Here is a 17826-nt window from a genome sequence, read left to right as displayed (position 1 = left end):
GGTCGCATAGAGGGGAGAGAACCCATTCTCTTCTTGCCAAGTAGAAAACAAAGCCTAGCTTTTCTCTCCAGAGAATGTTGTGGTGGTGGGGGAGGGAAAAGAAGGTGGAGGTCCCGGAGAAATTGCAAATGGGGCCAAAATGTGACTATGAAAGAAGAGTGAGCTTTTGATAATACCATTAAGAAAATCACGCAAGAAAAAAAAAAAGATGGTTAGGTATTACCCCTATGTGGCAGCATCTGCCCTGCAGAACGAGAAGGTTTGCAAACAGACTTCCCAAACCCCAACCACAGCTCGCTCTGCCTCGAGGACCCCTTTTCTGCACCCCCACCTCAGTGCCCTCTTCCTGCACCCACAAAGAGAGTACTCAGTCATAGGGGTTCACCAGGAGAGAGGAGAGAGAAGGTACAGGCGGTGAGCGGGAACTCAGCCATCATCTCACTCAGGTCTCTCCCTACCCAGCTGATAGAGCGAATCCCGAGTAATTGTTTTCCGAGGGGGTCCGTGGGCGCTCGGTGGCGCCGCCTCGGTCTGGGTTCCCCGGAGGAAAAATATCCACCCGCTAGGACACAGCGGCTTTTCGACTCGGCGGGGATGAACTGTGGCAACTTCTGCAGCCCCCACCGCGGTGCGGAAGCAGAGGCGGCAACATTGGCGACGGCGGCTCGGCGGGGCTGGAGCGCGTGAAGCCGTGGGGGCGCCGTGCGCCTCCCGCTTTCTGGTTTCGGCCGCGAGTCCCGGGACTCCGACTTGGGTGCTCCGGGTGGTAGCGGCTGCGGCGCCTGCAGTCCAGATCCTCGCAGTTCCGGGGGCGAAGAAGGCGAACGGAATCGTCCCCCAGTGGGGAGCGCAACAAGCCACAGTAGCCAAACCCCTCGCTCCTGCCCCGGCTCCCAGGCGAACGCAGCTGCAGCGGGGGCCGGGCCCCGAGCCCCACGCCGCCGCCGCCGCCCGTGGAGAGGGGCGGGCTGGGGGCGGGGCGGCCGGGGCTGCCTTCCCGGGCGCATCCCCGAGCGCAGCACAGGCGCTGCCGAGCCACCTCCCCCGCCGCCCGCTAGCAAGTTTGGCGGCTCCAAGCCAGGCGCGCCTCAGGATCCAGGCTCATTTGTTTCCACCTAGCTTCGGTGCGCCCTGCTAGGCGGGGACCCTCGGGAGCGATGCCGGTGGATGTGATTTTAGTTGTGTGGTTCTGTGTGTGCACTGCCAGGACAGGTAAGCATGACGGTGGCGGTTAGAGGGATCCGGGAAACGGGGGTGCCCATAGCCCACGGTGGCGTGGGGAGACCTGGAGCCGAGCTCTACGCTGGTCTGGGGAACGGCGGTAGTGTGGATCGGTTCCTGGGATCTCTTTGCCCTGCTGGGAGTGACAGGGTGAGAAGAGGGACTCACGGGCTTGAAGATGTCCCCGTTGAGTGCCTGTTCTCAGGGGACCCGGCCTCTGGGGCGCAGGAGTGAGGGGCGCGGCCGAGCGGACGCACCCTCGGGCTGCTAGTAACCAGCTTTCTGTGCCAGGGAGTCGAAACCCGCAGCAGGGCGGGCCCGCGTGCCGCGTGTTCCCGAACTTGAAAGGTGCTGTGGAAACCGCTCTCGCCGACCCCCGCCAGGCTGGGAAGGGGTGGCTGCGGGAGTCGCACCCGCGGAGGGAGCGCTTCCGGCTGGCGGGTGCGGCCGGGGCCCAGGAGGGCGCGGTGCGGCGAGGGGAGAGAACTGCGGGAGAACCCTGGGATCCTGCGATCTCCTCCTGTCCCTTTCTGACTACCCAGGAGAACTCCAGGAGTATTCTCCTCCGCCCCGCTTTGCTCCCAAGGGTTGGGCGAACAATTATCTAAGGGAAATAGACCTGTGGAGACAATCCGAGGAGATTTTCTCAAGCTCAAACCAGTTTTCTCTTGCCATAATCGCAGGGTTCGGGGTGGGGAGGAGGAGCAAGGATGGTGCATGATTGTCTGAAGTCCCCACTTCGTTCTGCCTCCGGAGACGCAGTTGTGAGGACTCTCAGCGCATCTTCTTCCTTCTGCTTCCACCGGCTTCCTTGCCCGAAAGTCCCCTGGGGTTTGGAGACTGGCTTGCAGCCGCCTTCTTCAAAGAGCTAGTAGTAGATGCGCGGAGACTGGGGTGAGGTGAGGTGGGGTGAGATGTGGTAGGAAATTGGCAAAAATAGGGCCTGTCAACTAGGGGGAGTGTCGGAGGTTTGCAATCCTGCCCAGCCATCCCTCCGTACGCGCTGCCGACTTTGCACCCTAGAATCTGTGTGGTCATTCCCTCTGCCTTTATTCTCCCCGCTTTACCACCGTATTTCCTTCTCTATAGGCGTGGCCTTCTCTCCAGGCCAAAGAGCAAGTTCACCTGGAGAGGGCTGAGGGGGCGTCTGCCTTTAGTTGGCTCAAAAGTTCCCTCCGCTTGCGCCCAGGCGCCCCTCTTTGGCAATTAGCCCGCCAGAAGATCTAGCGTCTAGGAGCTTTCAGAGGACCCTTCCCACTTCCCCAGGACTGAGCAGGCAGCGGCTTTCGTCTGGTTAAGAGTGTTGAGTATGGATTTCTCCAGGGACAAAAGAAACCTCCCATTCCGTTCCTTACCTGGGAAGTTCCGAGCTTCCCAGGCTGCGGAGACGCCAAGGCTCAGTCTAGCTTAGAATAGTTACTTCTTGAGTTCAGGCCCATCAGAACGAGTTAGTCTTTTGAAACCAGAAAACGCTGAAGGAGTGCGCGCACCCCAGGAAGATCAGGACAGGCAAGACTAGTGCAGAGCGTGGGCTACCTGCTCTGAGCGCGAGAGTGCTGGTGGACATCTTGCAGAGGAACCGCAGACAGGGAGAAGCTTGAGAGGGAGGGGGCAACCCGTTAGTCAGTTCACCTCCCTAAGTGCACATCACTACGGAATATGCCTAAATCCTTTGTTCTCATTATTCCTTTGAAAAGTCGCCAAAGTACCCTTATCACGGAATGCAAGGTGTTTCAGGGTTCATTGCTTGTGGAGGGGATCTTTAAGAGCAGGTATTTTCCCTCTTTCCACTTCCAATCCCCTTTAAATCATGTAAAAATTTGGTTGTAGGGAAAAATTCATTCATGTATTTATTCATTCAACAAACGATGTTTTGCTGGGTGCCAGTATTTCTTATGCAAAGAGGAAATGACTTAGTCCTTGACTTCTAGGAACTTACAGCTTAGCTGAGAATCTAGATAGGAACTGGCAGGCATTTTAATTTTACAGATTGATGGGGGGTGGTGAAGAGGTAGGAGTATAAGTTTGTATTAAGGAAATATGGAGGAGGGACAGTTTGAATTAATTCTAGGGAGGAGTGGTGGTCAGGGATTTGAGAGTTGTGCCTTCAAGGCTTTGTAGGGAGTTTTCCAGGTGGACAAAGTGGTAAGGCATTCTTGGCAGAGGGAACAGATTGAGCAAAGGCAGGGAAGCATGGAAGAATCTGACCCATTGATTGTGACTGTTGCCTAGGGAGCTTGGGTTTTCAATGCCCCTTGGCACTATTTGAACACTAGAGGCCACATATTTCTTCACACATTATCAGAAGAATCAGAGAGACGGGGGGAATTACCTCTCAATTTGTACACTTAAAATATCTTGTAGTTTGAGAGGGTATAAGCAGTAGCTTTCTGGGGGCAGCCGTCTGATTTTGTGCAGGAATCACCATTACCACACCATCCATCCACCTCTTAGGTAACAAAGGCTGGCTGGTGATTAGTTTATCAGCATCCAAACAGCTGCATGGAAAGTTTCTTTGTCAAGTGGGACAATTGTTGTCTGGGCTGTTAACAGTCCTAGATGAAATAAACATGTGGTTCACTTAGTGAGCTGCTCAGATATCACCGCCTTTTAAAGGAACTGAGTAGATGATTATCAGGCACATTTTAATTAAAGAAAGACTGCAGTGCAGACACAGTTGCATATGAAAAGATCTAATGATAGGTATCACGAGGAGCTGCTTAAATCTGCCTTGTTCAGAGAACTCGTTTTAGAGTGCAGAGTGGAGTCAAGACGGGAGGTGCCATTCTCCAGTTCTTGTTATTTCTGGTTGAGAAATCAGAGATTTTCAGGTACATCACTCATAATGAAAATTTAGAAGGCTACAATAACAGCAGTAATCACACACTATCTCTATGAGTTTTCGCCAATGCTTTGGCCGTGTGAATAATTGAAAACTCGATAATTACTCTCATTGCTTTCCAGTTTGTTTTGGTCACCAGGGTAGAGGGTGAAGGGAGTACCTACACCTTCAAAGCCCCTACTGACTGAGTCAATGTCTTTTGCTGCCACCTGCTGGAAAGGAGAGATTTCTATTTTTTTGAGTTGGAGTTTTGCTCTTGTTGCCCAGGCTGGAGTGCAACGACCGGATCTCGGCTCACCGCAACCTCTGCCTCCTGGGTTCAAGTGATTCTCCTGCCTCAGCCCCCCAAGTAGCTGGGATTACAGGCATGCACCACCACGCCTGGCTAATTTTGTATTTTTAGTAGAGACGGGGTTTCTTTATGTTGGTCAGGCTGGTCTCGAACTCCTGACCTCAGGTGATCTGCCCGCCTCAGCCTCCCAAAGTGCTGAGATTACAGGTGTGAGCCACCGCACCTGGCTGAGAGATTTTCTTTTGGAAGGAACTCTCAGGTGGATCATTAATTATGAATTGAATAATGGAACTGTGAACATGAGCCCCCAGCCTCCAAGGATCAGGGAAAAAATATTGGCTAGCTTGGAACAGGCATAGAGCATATTCTTCAGGAAATTGCTTTTGGGGTATTAAGGACCTTTGTAGGTGCCCAGGGCCCCAAACCTGATTAAGTGGTTGTGAAATTCTGTGGTTAAATGAGCTCCTGGAGCATCATTCTAGCATTATTTTAGTCTGCATGGTCCAGAGGAAAACAACTTCCACCATGGACAATGAGCAGGAGTAAATTTAAAGTCAGCCAGACCCAGGAAGATTTGCTGGAAAGCCTATGTCTGGGACCCCAAAGGTGAACTGAGTGGACTGTGGGCCCGAGCATTCCCTGGGTGGGGGTGAGGAGCAGCCAATAGCAGCAGCAGGAGGAGGAGGAGCAGGTATCTTTGTTAGGGTAGAGGTTCTGAATTCTAGAGTCAGGCCTCAAGTGCCTCTGTGACATTGACATGCTGCCTTCCACGTTTTTAAAATATTTCTTCCCCAGGAGCTTTTTATCTTGCTTAATTGTAATTCACAATTTCAGCCATTTGTAGGGCCGTTATGTCCAAAGTAGAAAACTTTGATAGAGTTTCCTAGGAAAGGGCAGGAGCTCCATGCTTGGACAAGAAGCAGAAACATTAAAAAATTTTTTTTTTATGAGACCACACTCACACTACATAAGGTTCAAGAGAGCCCATGTAAATGCTGCCTTATTAATAGCTTTTCTCATTCCCTAGGCAGTATGCAAAGTGCTATCCTTTACACATCCTGCTATGGGCACGAGGCATTTTCATCCTGGTGGGGACTAATTAAAGGGAGAGGAGAAAACTGTATCTAGAAGCCTAATTGATTTCTCTTTTTTGACTCTGTTTTTATGAGGTGTTTTATTTTATTTTATTTTAATTTTTTTATTATGAGGTGTTTTCATAATAAAAGCAATACATTTATCTTTAAAGCCAGAGGAGCTCCTTCACTTTTGAGTTGTGGGCAGGGAGTTGGGGAGCGAATATAGATTTCATATATGGATTTTACAAGCAAACCCAGGGTGAGAGGCCCTTCTAGGTCAATTGGGTATGGAGAGGGGCTGGGAGGAAAGGGACTATCTGTACCTTTTGTGTGATTCCAGTGGAGTTGAGGACCAGGGAGCTGCAGTGGTCTGGAGAATTGGTCTTTAATTAAAGACAGATGAAACAACCCCCAGCTGGGCACCACTTATGTGCCAGATTGAGCTGCTGAAGTGTGAATATAGTTTCCCCTGAGACCTCATGAGTCTGGTGTAACAGGTACCAGTATCTTTTTACACATGGTAACCCAAAACATGAAATTTCCTATAGCAGAAGATATGAAGCCACCCGTGTTATCGCTGATGTGGAGTACTAGAGTTCTGAAGTCTCTGCTTCAGCAATTCCTTCAGGGAGGCAGGTATTAACATTTCTATTTTATGGATGAGGAAACTGAGGCCTGATAAATGAATGCTTTTTTAAAGGGCACAGAGTTAGTAGAGGGAAGAGACTGGGCTGAAACTGACTCTCACTTTAGTGTTGGTTCCACGGTACTTTCTGGATTGAGGGCACTGTGTTCTCATTTGGGGGTGGGGATTCAAGGACACCATTGGGGTGTTCTGCTAGTTCTACAGGGTTTGTTTGGGTGATTTGAAGCCTTGCCCAATTAATTGCAGGGCTCTTAGTCTGGAAGATTTGAGCATCTTAAGGATGCCATCGTAGAAGAATTTTTGTCCCTGTATCGGTCAATATTGCCATAATAATTTTGTATAACAAATAACCCAAAACTCAGTAGCTTGAAGCAAACCATTGATTTTAGTTCACAGATCTGTAAATTGTGTTTGGTGTTGGCTTATCTAGGCTGCATTTGGCTGGGCTTGGTTTCAAACTCAGGTAGGCTGCTTGCTCCACACTTCTAGGTCTCCTTGGACCAGTGGGCCAGCAGGGACATGTTCTTATCATGATGAGGAAGTAGACGAGAACAAACCCCACTGCGCAAGCGTATTCAAACCTCTGCCTGCATAATGTTACTAACATCCCAATGGCCAAAACAAGTTATGTGGCTGGCCTCAAAGTCAAGAGATGGTGAGGTTTACTCCCATTCTAGTGGAAGGAACTGCAAAGCCACACAGTAAAGGCTGTGGATATGAGATGGGTAAAGATTTGAGGCCAATATTCAGTCAACCACTGTCCTTTTAGAAAGTTTCCCTGGCTTGCATGTCATCCGTCATCTCATACTATGCCGAGATATGCTTATTGCTCAGAGGTCATTGCACCCAAAGTATTGATCATGCACCAACTCGTTAGATAATTAATCAGGTCCTAAGTTCAGAGCCTGCCTGCCATCTGTCCAGGCCTGTGAAAGGTACTTGGGCAACAGGGGTGCTTCCTTCTTCTTGCGTCTGGTGAAGGCGCATTCCCCAGACCACTTTCCAAATTCCTGGCTAAAGAAACACCAATTTGGAGGCCCTTCGAAATTTAATTTCTGCCCTTAAACATAAACTTTAAAAACCTCCAATTATATCTCAGAATTAGAATAACATCCAAGCTCCTTGTGGGTCACAGGCCTTATATGATCTGGCCCTTCTCTCTCTCCCTCTTTGGCCTCTTTTCTTTTCTTTCTTTCTTTCTTTTTTTTTTTTTTTTGAGACAGAGTTTCACTCTGGCACCCAGGCTAGAGTGCAGCGGTGCTGCAGGATCTGCTTCCTGGGTGCAAGCGATCCTCCTAAGTAGCTGGGACCATAGGTGTACGCTACCACGCCCGGCTAATTTTTTGATCTTTTTGTAGAGATATGGTCTCCCTATGTTGCCCAGTCTGGCCTCAAACTCCTGAGCTCACACAATCCTCCTGCCTCAGCCTCCCAAAGTGTTAGAGTTACAGGTGTGAGCTACTGTGCCTGGTTGGCCTCATTTTCTACTTCTCTACCCCTGGCCCATTCAGTTTCAGTCATGCTGGCCTTTTTTCTGTTCTTGGGACACTCCCAGTTTGTTCCTCATTTGCATGTACCGTTCTCTGCATGTGGAAAGCTTCCTCCCATCTTGCCTTTTCTAGTCATTTAAGTTGCAGCTCAAAAGAACCTTTTCCAACCCGCCTTTCTAAAGTAGGGCCCCCATCCAAGTTGTTTTCTATCCTGTTACTCTATTTTATTTTCTTCACGGTATTTATTGCCATCTCAGATTATCTTATTAATTGGCTTATTTTTTGCCCTCCCCTCACCTAACCCACGGAAAGCGAGCTCCATGAGCACATCTCCAGTGCCTAGCAATGTGTGTGCTATATAGTACACACTCAGTAATACCTGTTGAAAAAATTATGAGATGAATGAATGCAGAGTGAATGGAAGGAAGACATCTTTGGGTCAACTGGAAGGGGAAAACTTAAATCTTCAGTTCAGGGGACAAGGGGAAGCCTGACAGAAACTGAGAAGGCAGCTAATAGACATTTTGTTTGCCTTGGCAATAACGGGTGTCAGCTCTAAAGAGGCCTTCCTGATCGACCATCTGTCGACAGAAGCCTAGCAGGTCCTGTTTCCTAACAGGGAAAGAATAAGGAAAGAGTAGATTTCCTTCTGCAAGCCTATAGGACCAGGGGTTAAGTTGGGAGGACAGGTGAGGTTGTGATAGCTTATGATGTCCCAGTGAACATTCACGCAGTGGGTGCAAGCCTTCTAAATCTTGTCTCAGTGACTGCATTACCATCAGATGAGAGTTGACAGCTGTTGCTGATTAAAACATTTCCAACAGCACAGTCAAAATTGCACGATTGAAATGATGAGTGTAGATGGACACAGCCTTTATGAATGGCTTAAACACAGCCCCTTAGAGTGATCACTAGCCTTATTAATACATATAGTTGGAAATCACTTTGCAATCATGAATGAATCATTCCTCAGAGCACCCCCTGGGTGAGAGGCGTCTTTAGGGGTTTGTCTTAGACAAGGGAAGAGGAGGCTCAGGGCTGTGTTTCTCTGCACTAAGGTTCTCTAAAAAGAGTTATCAGGGTATCTGACTTTCCAACCAGGAATCCCCTTGGATGGAAATATATATCCATTATTCCAGGGATTCTCCTTCCTGGGCAGTCCCTCTGCCACCCTTCTTCAACAGGAACAGGGTCCTTTTCCACTTTTTTCCTCCTCAGCACAGGTGATTGTGCCTGATTAGTTAGGGAACACTTTGTGGAGGTGTTTACTGGTGGTGGTGGTGTCAGATTTTGCTGCTGCATCTGTCTCTGAGGCAGGTGGATCAGGGCCACAATCTTGTATCCACAGTCACCACCTCTATAAAGCTTGGAAACCCAGTTTTTTCATAACTCACCTGACTGCAAAACCTATCCTGAGTTGAACTCATTTCATGGCAAGACTTGATCTAAACTGATATCAACCTATTTATAATCTTTATTTATGTCAATTAGAGAAGTATGTCATACTTTTTGCTTCAGAAATACTGTATTTGATTATGGGGTGCTGAGTTAGATTTTGCTAAAAATGTTACATAAAATGTAGTATATAGGCCATATTACCTTTCTAACATATGGCACCTTCTGAATTCTGGATATTTAACCTCAGGAGTTTTGGATAAGAAATTATCAATCTATAATGTGGGGTAGGATTGGGGGAAGGAACAAAGAAACTACAGTATTGGCGGGGTAAGGGAGCAAAGATTTGCTTTTCTTTTCCCTCCATAGACAAAGACTTTCCAAGCACTCATCATTGGCTTCCTTGTATTACCTGCCACTCCCTGACTCTGTAACCTCTGCTCTGTAATGCTACTAACAGTCTGCATTTTAAGCCCAAACAACTCTTTGTTCCTTTACAGTGGTGGGCTTTGGGATGGACCCTGACCTTCAGATGGATATCATCACCGAGCTTGACCTTGTGAACACCACCCTTGGAGTGGCTCAGGTGTCTGGAATGCACAATGCCAGCAAAGCATTTTTATTTCAAGGTAAAGGCACCTCCTTTCCTGCATGGTGGCAGAGGTTGGGGAGGAGGGTCTGCCTGGGGGGTGCTCATCTGGTGTGTGTTTGTCTGGAGATCACCTTTGCTATTTCTCTTGTGTTGCTGTCCTGAGTGCTTAGATATGCAGGGGGTATTATTCTGAGGGCAGGAGGGAGGCATTAGAGATCATGGTGAAATATTTGGTTTGGCAGTGAAATATTTCCTTGATTTTGGTGAGGATCTAAAATGGAATGAATTTATAAAATACTTGAAAGTAATTGACCAGCCATATTATTGTTACAGGATATTTCTCTAGCTGTTATCAATTGCCTTTGCCTGTACTTATACCTATACCTATATTTACATCTTTCATCTAGTGGATAGGCCATAAGGACAGAGGAAAACTTATGGCTGCGTTCTCCTTGGGGTAGAACTTACTCAGTTCTGCCCACTATAAGCTGGACTACAGTTCATTAAATCATTCAGCAAGCATTTATAGAGAAAACATGGTGTGGTTCTTAGAAGCATGGTGTTTCTCACAATTTTGGGGGCTGTGAAATCCAAGAATAAGGCATCAGCAGATTTGGTACCTCGTGGGGGCTGGCTCTGTCTGCTTCCAAGATGATGCCTTGTTACTGTGTCCTGTGGAATGCTGTGTCCTCATATGGTGGAAGGGATGGAAAGGCAGAAAAATAACTAGCTAGTTTCCTTTCTAAAGACACTAATCCATTCAGGAGGGCAAAGACCTCATAATTTAATCACTGCCTAAAGGCCCCACCTCTTAGTACTAATGCACTGGGAATTAAGTTTTAATATGAATTTTGGTGAGACACATATTCAAATCAGCAAAGTGATATGTCAACAGATAGTTAAAAAATGGATAGAAAGCCTGGTATAGGAAGGGGTGGGGTCTTGGAGCATTCTGAATAGAGGGAATAGTATGTGTAAAGGTAAGGCAAAAGCATGGCGGAAGGGTGGTGAACGTCTGGAGGGGTAGACAGGGACTAGGTTACATGGGGCCCTGTTGGCAGAGCTGATACTCTGCTGAGGTGTGTGGGTTTGGGTGTACTGATGATTTATGGCTGGTGTCCAGTTTGATAGGTGGGACGCCATGTACTTTTTGTTGCCTGTTTTAAGTATTACTCTTGCCTGTAGGCCAGTTAATGGCTTTGTGCTTTACTCTCAGAGAAGTGGGGCCTTTGTAGAGGTTTAAACCGGGAAATGAACTGACCAGATACCATAGTAAGGCAGCCTGGATATTCCTCTATGAAAATGTCTGGCAGGGTTCTTTTAACTGAGCCTTTTATGATGATAATAAAAGGATTATTTTAGCATGGCTGAACCAACATAATAGAATGAGATTTACATATTTACAGTGCAGATAACTTAAGATGTTAATGATATATAGCAAATCTACAGTTATTATGTAATATATAACAAGACTATGGACATACTAATTTTCACTTGCTCCTTACTAATGAACTGGTGAAGTATGTAAGCTGGGTATGGTTAAAAGAGTAGAATGAATTACTTTGTTTTTGCATTGTGCGAGATCTGCCCAGTCACTGTTGAGAGTCCATACCTTTCTTGATCTGAGCAAGGCTGCTGACACTTTGTAAACAAAGTTGCTATGGAAACCTGACTGGTCTGTAAGCTTGAAGAAGGCAAGAGTCCTGCAAATCTAGATACTCCTAGATCCTCAGGGCCAACTATTATGCATGAAGCATAGTAGGTGATTAATAAACATTTTGAATGGAATTAAAATTTCTTTTGTACTATGTACCTTATAAAAAAGCTTACTGCTTGCTTTAGTCACTACTATTCATTCATTCCACAAGTGTAGGTCCCCTGAGCTGGAACTCTACTCTCTAATCTGTGTAATCTCTGTTTTGGCAACTGTCTCTGTGATGTCTGTCCAGCTACAACAACTGGGAGGAATTTTCAGCTTCTTCAAGGGGAAGAGTAACTTCTTTATGGAACTTTGACAAAGAAGGCCTTTCTCTTATATCCCCTGTGATTATATTGGGCTCACCTAGAAAATTCAGGATAATCTCCCCCGTCTCAAGACCAGTAACTTAATCACATCTGCAAATCCCTTCTGTCATGTAAGGTAATATAATCATAGATTCTGTCAATTAACACCTGGACATTTTTGGGGAGCCATTATTTTGTTTATCACAAAGTCTGCCCTCTAGATCCAGAAGATTCATGTCTGTCCCACATGCAAAATACATTCACCCCATCCGAGTACCTCAAAAAGTCTTAATCCATCATAGCAACAACTCAAAGATTGAAATCTCCCCTAATCTCAGCTGAAAAATTCTACCTCTCATTAAGTAATCTAAATCAGATATGGGAGAGACAGTGGGTATAATCCATTTTGGGGAAAAAATTTCTCTCTATTGTGGTCCTATGAAACTGAAAAACAGGTAATCTGCTTCCAAAATACAATGGCAGGATAGACATAAGATACCAGTTATAGATATTTCTGTTCCAAAGGAAGGAAATGGAAAGAAGAAAGGAGTCACTGGTCCCAGACTCTTGTGAAAATCAGCAGTGCAAACTCCACTGGGTTCAAGTCTTAGAAATAATCCTTTTTGGTTTTGGCTCTGTCTTCTGGCTTGTGGCTCATTCCTCTGAGGCATTGTTCGTTTTTCGTGAATAATAGCATTTGTTTGCAGTTGAGTAGTTTTCAGCTTGTTTCCTGCCTGTAAAGTTTTGGGGGTTTGTCAGACATCTTTCATGGTGTCCTCTCTCAGTCTTCTTCAGTACAAATTGGCAGGGTTTCTGTTGGTATAATATTGTCAAGAAACTTGAAGGTCTCCTGTCTACTAGACAAGCAGCTTATCCACAGATCTGTCCTGGATAATGCTGTCTCTATTCCTAACTACTTCTGAGATGACTGAAGGGAATCCATGACTCACATACTGATCTCTACAAAGAGGCCTGTAGGTGATTGAATATTTTGACCTTTTGATCCTTCCAAGGCACTATCAAAAAGTTGTTTAGCCACAACTTGGCTCTAGAGCAGGCTTTCCTGATAGTGTATCTCCTTTTATTGTCTTCTGCAATCTGGATAGGCTGAGAACTCCCTGAATTATCAAGTCCTGACTCCTTTTTGCTTAACAGCTCTTCTCTCAATCCCTCACTTTTCTCTCACATTTTGCCATAAACAGCAAGAAGAAATCAGACTGTACCTTCAACACTTTGCTTGGAAATCTCCTCACCTAAATATCCAAGTTTATTTTACTTTCCACCTAACTACAGGACAAAATGCAGATAAGCTTTCTGGCATCAGGTAACAAGGATCCCCCATCTTTGGGTATTCATTCAGTAATATGTCCCTCATTTCCTTTTAAGCCTTTGCTGGGACCACTTTTAACATCTATATTTATTTTTAACTCCCTGTTGAAGGCAATTGGCCTTTTCTACCATGCTCATTAAAAATTTTCCAGGCTCTACCCTATTACCCAATGCCAAAGCCTCTTCCACATTTTTAGGTATTTGTTACAGCAGCACCCCACTTCCAGTTACCTAAAGTTTGCATTGGTTTCTTACTGGTGCTGTAACAAATTACTACAAATGTAGTGACTTAAAATAAATTTATTATACTTCTAGAGGTTATAAATTCAAAAAGAGATTTATGGGTTTAAAACTAAGGTGTTAGGCATGTTCTCACTCATAGGTGGGAACTGAACAATGAGATCACTTGGACTCGGGAAGGGGGACATCACACACCGGGGCCTATCATGGGGAGGGGGGAGGGGTGAGGGATTGCATTGGGAGTTATACCTGATGTAAATGACGAGTTGATGGGTGCTGACGAGTTGATGGGTGCAGCACACCAACATGGCACAAGTATACATATGTAACAAACCTGCACGTTATGCACATGTACCCTAGAACTTAAAGTATAATAATAATAATAAATAACTAAAAAAAACAAAAACAAAAACTAAGGTGTTAGTAGAGCTGTGTTCTTTCTGGAAGCTCTACTGAATATTCATTCAGTTCATTGCCTGTTGCAGCTTCCAGAAATTGCCATATTCCTTGGCTCATGGCTGCATCAGTCCAAGGTCGACTTCTGTTGTCACATTTCCTTCTCTCTGATTCTGTCGTCATATTGTCTTCTCTGATACTGACCTTCTGTCTTCCATTTTCCCTTATAAGAACTCTTGTGATTATATTGGAACCACCCAGATAATCTAAGTATTCTCAAGATTCATAATTTCATCACATCTGCAAAATCTTTTTTTGCTGTATAAGATGACATAGTTACAGGTTCTGGGGATTAAAATATGAATATCTTTTGGGGCCCATTATTCTATCATAGAATGGCTAAGCATTGTTGGCCATAAATATGAACATAATGATGTTTCCTGAGTACTACAATTAAATCTTCCTTTTTCTAGTTCAGTACTGTTCAATCAAAATGTATTGTAAGCTCCATCTTTAATTTTAAAATCTGTAAGAGCCACATTAAAAAAGTAAAAAGAAACAGGTAAAATTAATTGTATATTTTATTTAACCCAATATGTAAAAAATATTATTTAGACATATGGTCAACACAAAAATATATTAATAAAATATTTTACTTTTTTTTAAAAAAACAAAGTCTTCAAAATTAATTGATATTTTACACTTAAAACACATTCCAATTTGCATGCTAAATTTTTAATCTGTAGTAACTGATATGTATTTTGATTTCATAAAATTTATAGTTAAAAAAGTAGATTCGTCAAATTATTCTGTACAGAATTATTAGATTAAAAAATTAAACAGGTTTATTGAGGTATAATTACACTATAATAAACTGTGTGTATTCAAAATATACAACTTGGTAATTTTAATATACAAATATACCTGTGCAACTATCATCACAATCAAGAAAAATGAACATACTTATCACCCAAAAAGTTTACCTTTTTTCTTATATAATTGCTCCCACCTACCTCTCCCAACCTCCACTTCTAGGCAACTATTGATCTGCTTTCTGTCACTATACACTAATTTGCATTTTCTAGAATTTTATATAAATAGAATCATACAATATGTGCTTTTTTGGTCTGGATTCTTTTACTCATTATGGGTATTTTGAGATTTATACATATTGCAGCATGTAAAGTGCTTTTCTTACAGGCAGTGTATAGTTGGGGGCTTAACTTTTTTTTGAACCAATAAAATAAATTTGTGTTTTTTCGTCAGGGTATTTATTTACATTTAATGTGATTATTGACATGATTGTATTTAAGTTTATCTTCTTGTTATTTGTTTCCTACCCGTTCCATGTATTCTTTGTTCCCTTTCCCCTCTTTATGTCTTCTTTTGGATTAATCGAATATTTTTTACAATTTTGTTTTATCTTTGTTGGCTTATTAGCTATAACTCTTTGTTTTGCTATTTAGTTTATAAACTCCAGACTACATTGTTATTTTTTATTTAATGAGTCAATTATCTTTTAAACAGATTTAGATAATAAAATCAATTATACGTTTAACTCATGTAGTTTCTTTTTTTCCCCAAGTTTTGTTTTAGGTTCAGGGGGTACCTGTCCAGATTTGTTATATGGGTAAATTACGTGTTGCAGAGGTTTGGTATACAAACGATCCCATCACCCAGGTGGTGAGCATAATTCCCTATAGGTAGTGTTTCAGCCCACAGACTACCTCCCACTCTCCCACCCGAAGTCGTCCCCAGTGTCTATTTTTCCCAGCTGTGTCTGTACTCTTGCAGTTTGTTTTCTGTGTTCTTCATTCTCTTGTGTAACTTTATATTTCCACCTGATATTATTTTCATCCTGCCTGAAGGACTTTAACATTTAACATTTCTTTCTTCACTAATATTTCTTATAGTGCAGGGCTGCTGGTGATAAATTCTTTGAGATTTTCTATGTCTGCAAAAGTCTTTATTTGGCTTTTATTTTTGAAATATATCTTTGCTAAGTATAACATTCTGGGTCAACAGGTTTTTGTCCCCATTCTTTAAAGATGCCTTTTCACTTATATTTTTTCTAAAAAGAAGTCTGTTGTTACCATATTTTTGTTCTCTGGAGACAATTATTTTTCCCTGCTTTTAAGACTTTATCACTGATTTTGAGCAATTTTATTACGATGTCCCTGGTGTGTTTTTTGTCATGTTTCTTGCTATATGAGATCTATTGGACTTGGGCAAAATTTGACCATTATGTCTTCAAATATTTTTTCTGTTCCTTCTTTTTTTCTTCTATAGGGACTACAGTTACATGTATATATTTGACTGCTTGAAGTTGTTCCATAACTAATTGATGTTATATTTATTTAAAATATTTACTTAGGCCAGGCACTGTGGCTCACACCCATAATCCCAACACTTTGGGAGGTTGAGGCAGGAGGATTGCTTGAGCCCAGGAATTCAAGACCAGCCGGGGCAATACAGTGTGACCCCATCTCTACAAAATATAAAACAAAAATTATTTTAAAAAGATGTAAAAATTAAATTAAAAAATTTTAAAACATTATTATTCCTTTTTCTCTCTGTGTATAATTTTTGATCATTTCCATTGTTATACCTTCAAGGTTACTAAACTTCTATATTGTCTGTCATTAATATCACTCAGCATATTTTTTACCTCATATATTGTAGTTTTAACTCTAAGTTCAGTTTGACTGTGTACAAAATCTTGCATGTCTCTACCTAACTCTTTGAATATATGAAATACAGTTGTAATAACTGTTTTAATGTTGTTGAAAATTCTAATAATTGTATCAGTGCGGGGCCAATTTTGATTGATTTTTCTCTTCATTACTTCTTCCTTGCATGCCTCTTAATTTTTGATTTAATGGCCAGTCATTGTGAATTGTATCTTCTTTGGTACTGAGTTGTGTATTCTTATAAATACTTTTGAGTTTTGTTATAGTTACTGGGAAACAATTCAATTCTTTTAGATCCTACTTTAAAGGTTTGTTAGATGGGCCCAGAGAAGTGCTAGTGCTAATAGCTAGGGTAGAACTAATTATTTACCATCACTGAGGCAAGATCCTTCAGCGTACTCTACCCAATGACTCATAAGTCATGGGATTTTCCAGTTTGACTGGTGGGAATAGGTACTATTTCTGGCCCTTGTGTATGCTGGATACTGCTGCCTTTTGGGTGGGTCTTTCCTGTCCTTGGGTAATTTTCTCACATGCATGCGCAAGTTAGTACTCAGCTGAGTACTGATTTTGGGTAGATCTGTGTTTCTGTCTTTGTGATGTTGTCTTCTCTCGTGTAGACTGTCCTGTGAAACCTAGGTGCCTTGGTCTCCCCAGACTCTCAGCTTTCTCTCCTCAACTCAAGGAGATTGCCTGAGTTCTGACTTCCTATGCTACAGCCTGGAAACTCCCTCAGAGCAGTAAGCTATGGTAATTATAGGGCTCATCTCTTTTGTATCCCATCTCTGAAGGATCACTGCCCTTCACTGACTGATGGCTAGTGTCTTGAAAACTGTAGTTTCATCAAATATTCACTATAAATCTAAATTAAAATTAAATTATGCAAAATTGAAAATTCATTTCCTCAGTCACACTAGCTATATTTCATGTGCTCAATTGCTTTATGTGGCTACGGGTTACCATATTAGACAGTACAGATCTGGAGATGCTCAGAAATTTTACTGTTTCGCCACAGCTCTGTTAATATAGGCAGGCTTCAAAAACCCTGTGTTTTAAGGTTAATGTATGGTAGCAACTATCAAGCTACTTAAGCTCTCTGTCTCAAAGTACTTCCATTTACTCATTGATATAGTGGAGGTAATAATAGTACCTACTCTATCTGGTTGTAGTGAGGGTGAAATCATACATATAAAGTGCTGGAACAGTACTTGGTGGTGAGCTCTCATTAAACTTGAGTCTATACATTTTAAAGTAATAGGGTATAGCTTTGGCTTTTTTCCCCTCATGTGTATCATCTGCCTGATGTGTTATTGATGTCAGATTTTAACCCAGAGGTAGATTAGGATAGTGGAAAAAGCAGAAGATTGGGGAAAGGCAGAAGATTAAAATTAGCATTTTTTGGTTTTAATTTATTTCATCCTCACTACACTGATATAAAATAGGTACTATTATTACCCCCTTTTGTCAATGAGTAAATGGAAGTATTTTGAGGCAGTATTTGAGGGTGTCCGTGGATACGTCTCTTAATGTTTTCAAGCCTCAGTTTCCTTGTCTGGAAATGGGACGAATAAAGAGACTGATGAGAATTTGATGACTACATATGGGAAAGCACT

General features: G+C 43.2%; 1 protein-coding gene across 2 annotated transcripts in view; it reads left to right on the top strand.

Moving 5' to 3' along the window:
- The first annotated feature begins 1020 nt into the window (after positions 1-1020).
- The window catches only part of NELL1 (neural EGFL like 1), a 949455-nt gene continuing 932649 nt past the window's right edge, over positions 1021-17826 (top strand). For both annotated transcript variants that reach the window (XM_005578390.4, XM_005578389.4), the window contains exons 1-2: positions 1021-1212; positions 9463-9591. In XM_005578390.4, the coding sequence (XP_005578447.3) occupies positions 1158-1212; positions 9463-9591 (184 nt within the window). In that variant the 5' untranslated portion in view covers positions 1021-1157. The remainder of the gene's footprint in view (positions 1213-9462; positions 9592-17826) is intronic.

The sequence above is a fragment of the Macaca fascicularis genome, chromosome 14 (genome assembly GCF_037993035.2).
Source record: "Macaca fascicularis isolate 582-1 chromosome 14, T2T-MFA8v1.1".
Lineage (NCBI taxonomy): Eukaryota > Metazoa > Chordata > Mammalia > Primates > Cercopithecidae > Macaca > Macaca fascicularis.
The sequence above is the reverse complement of the archived record's forward strand: the minus strand, read 5'-3'. Positions and strand labels throughout refer to the sequence as shown.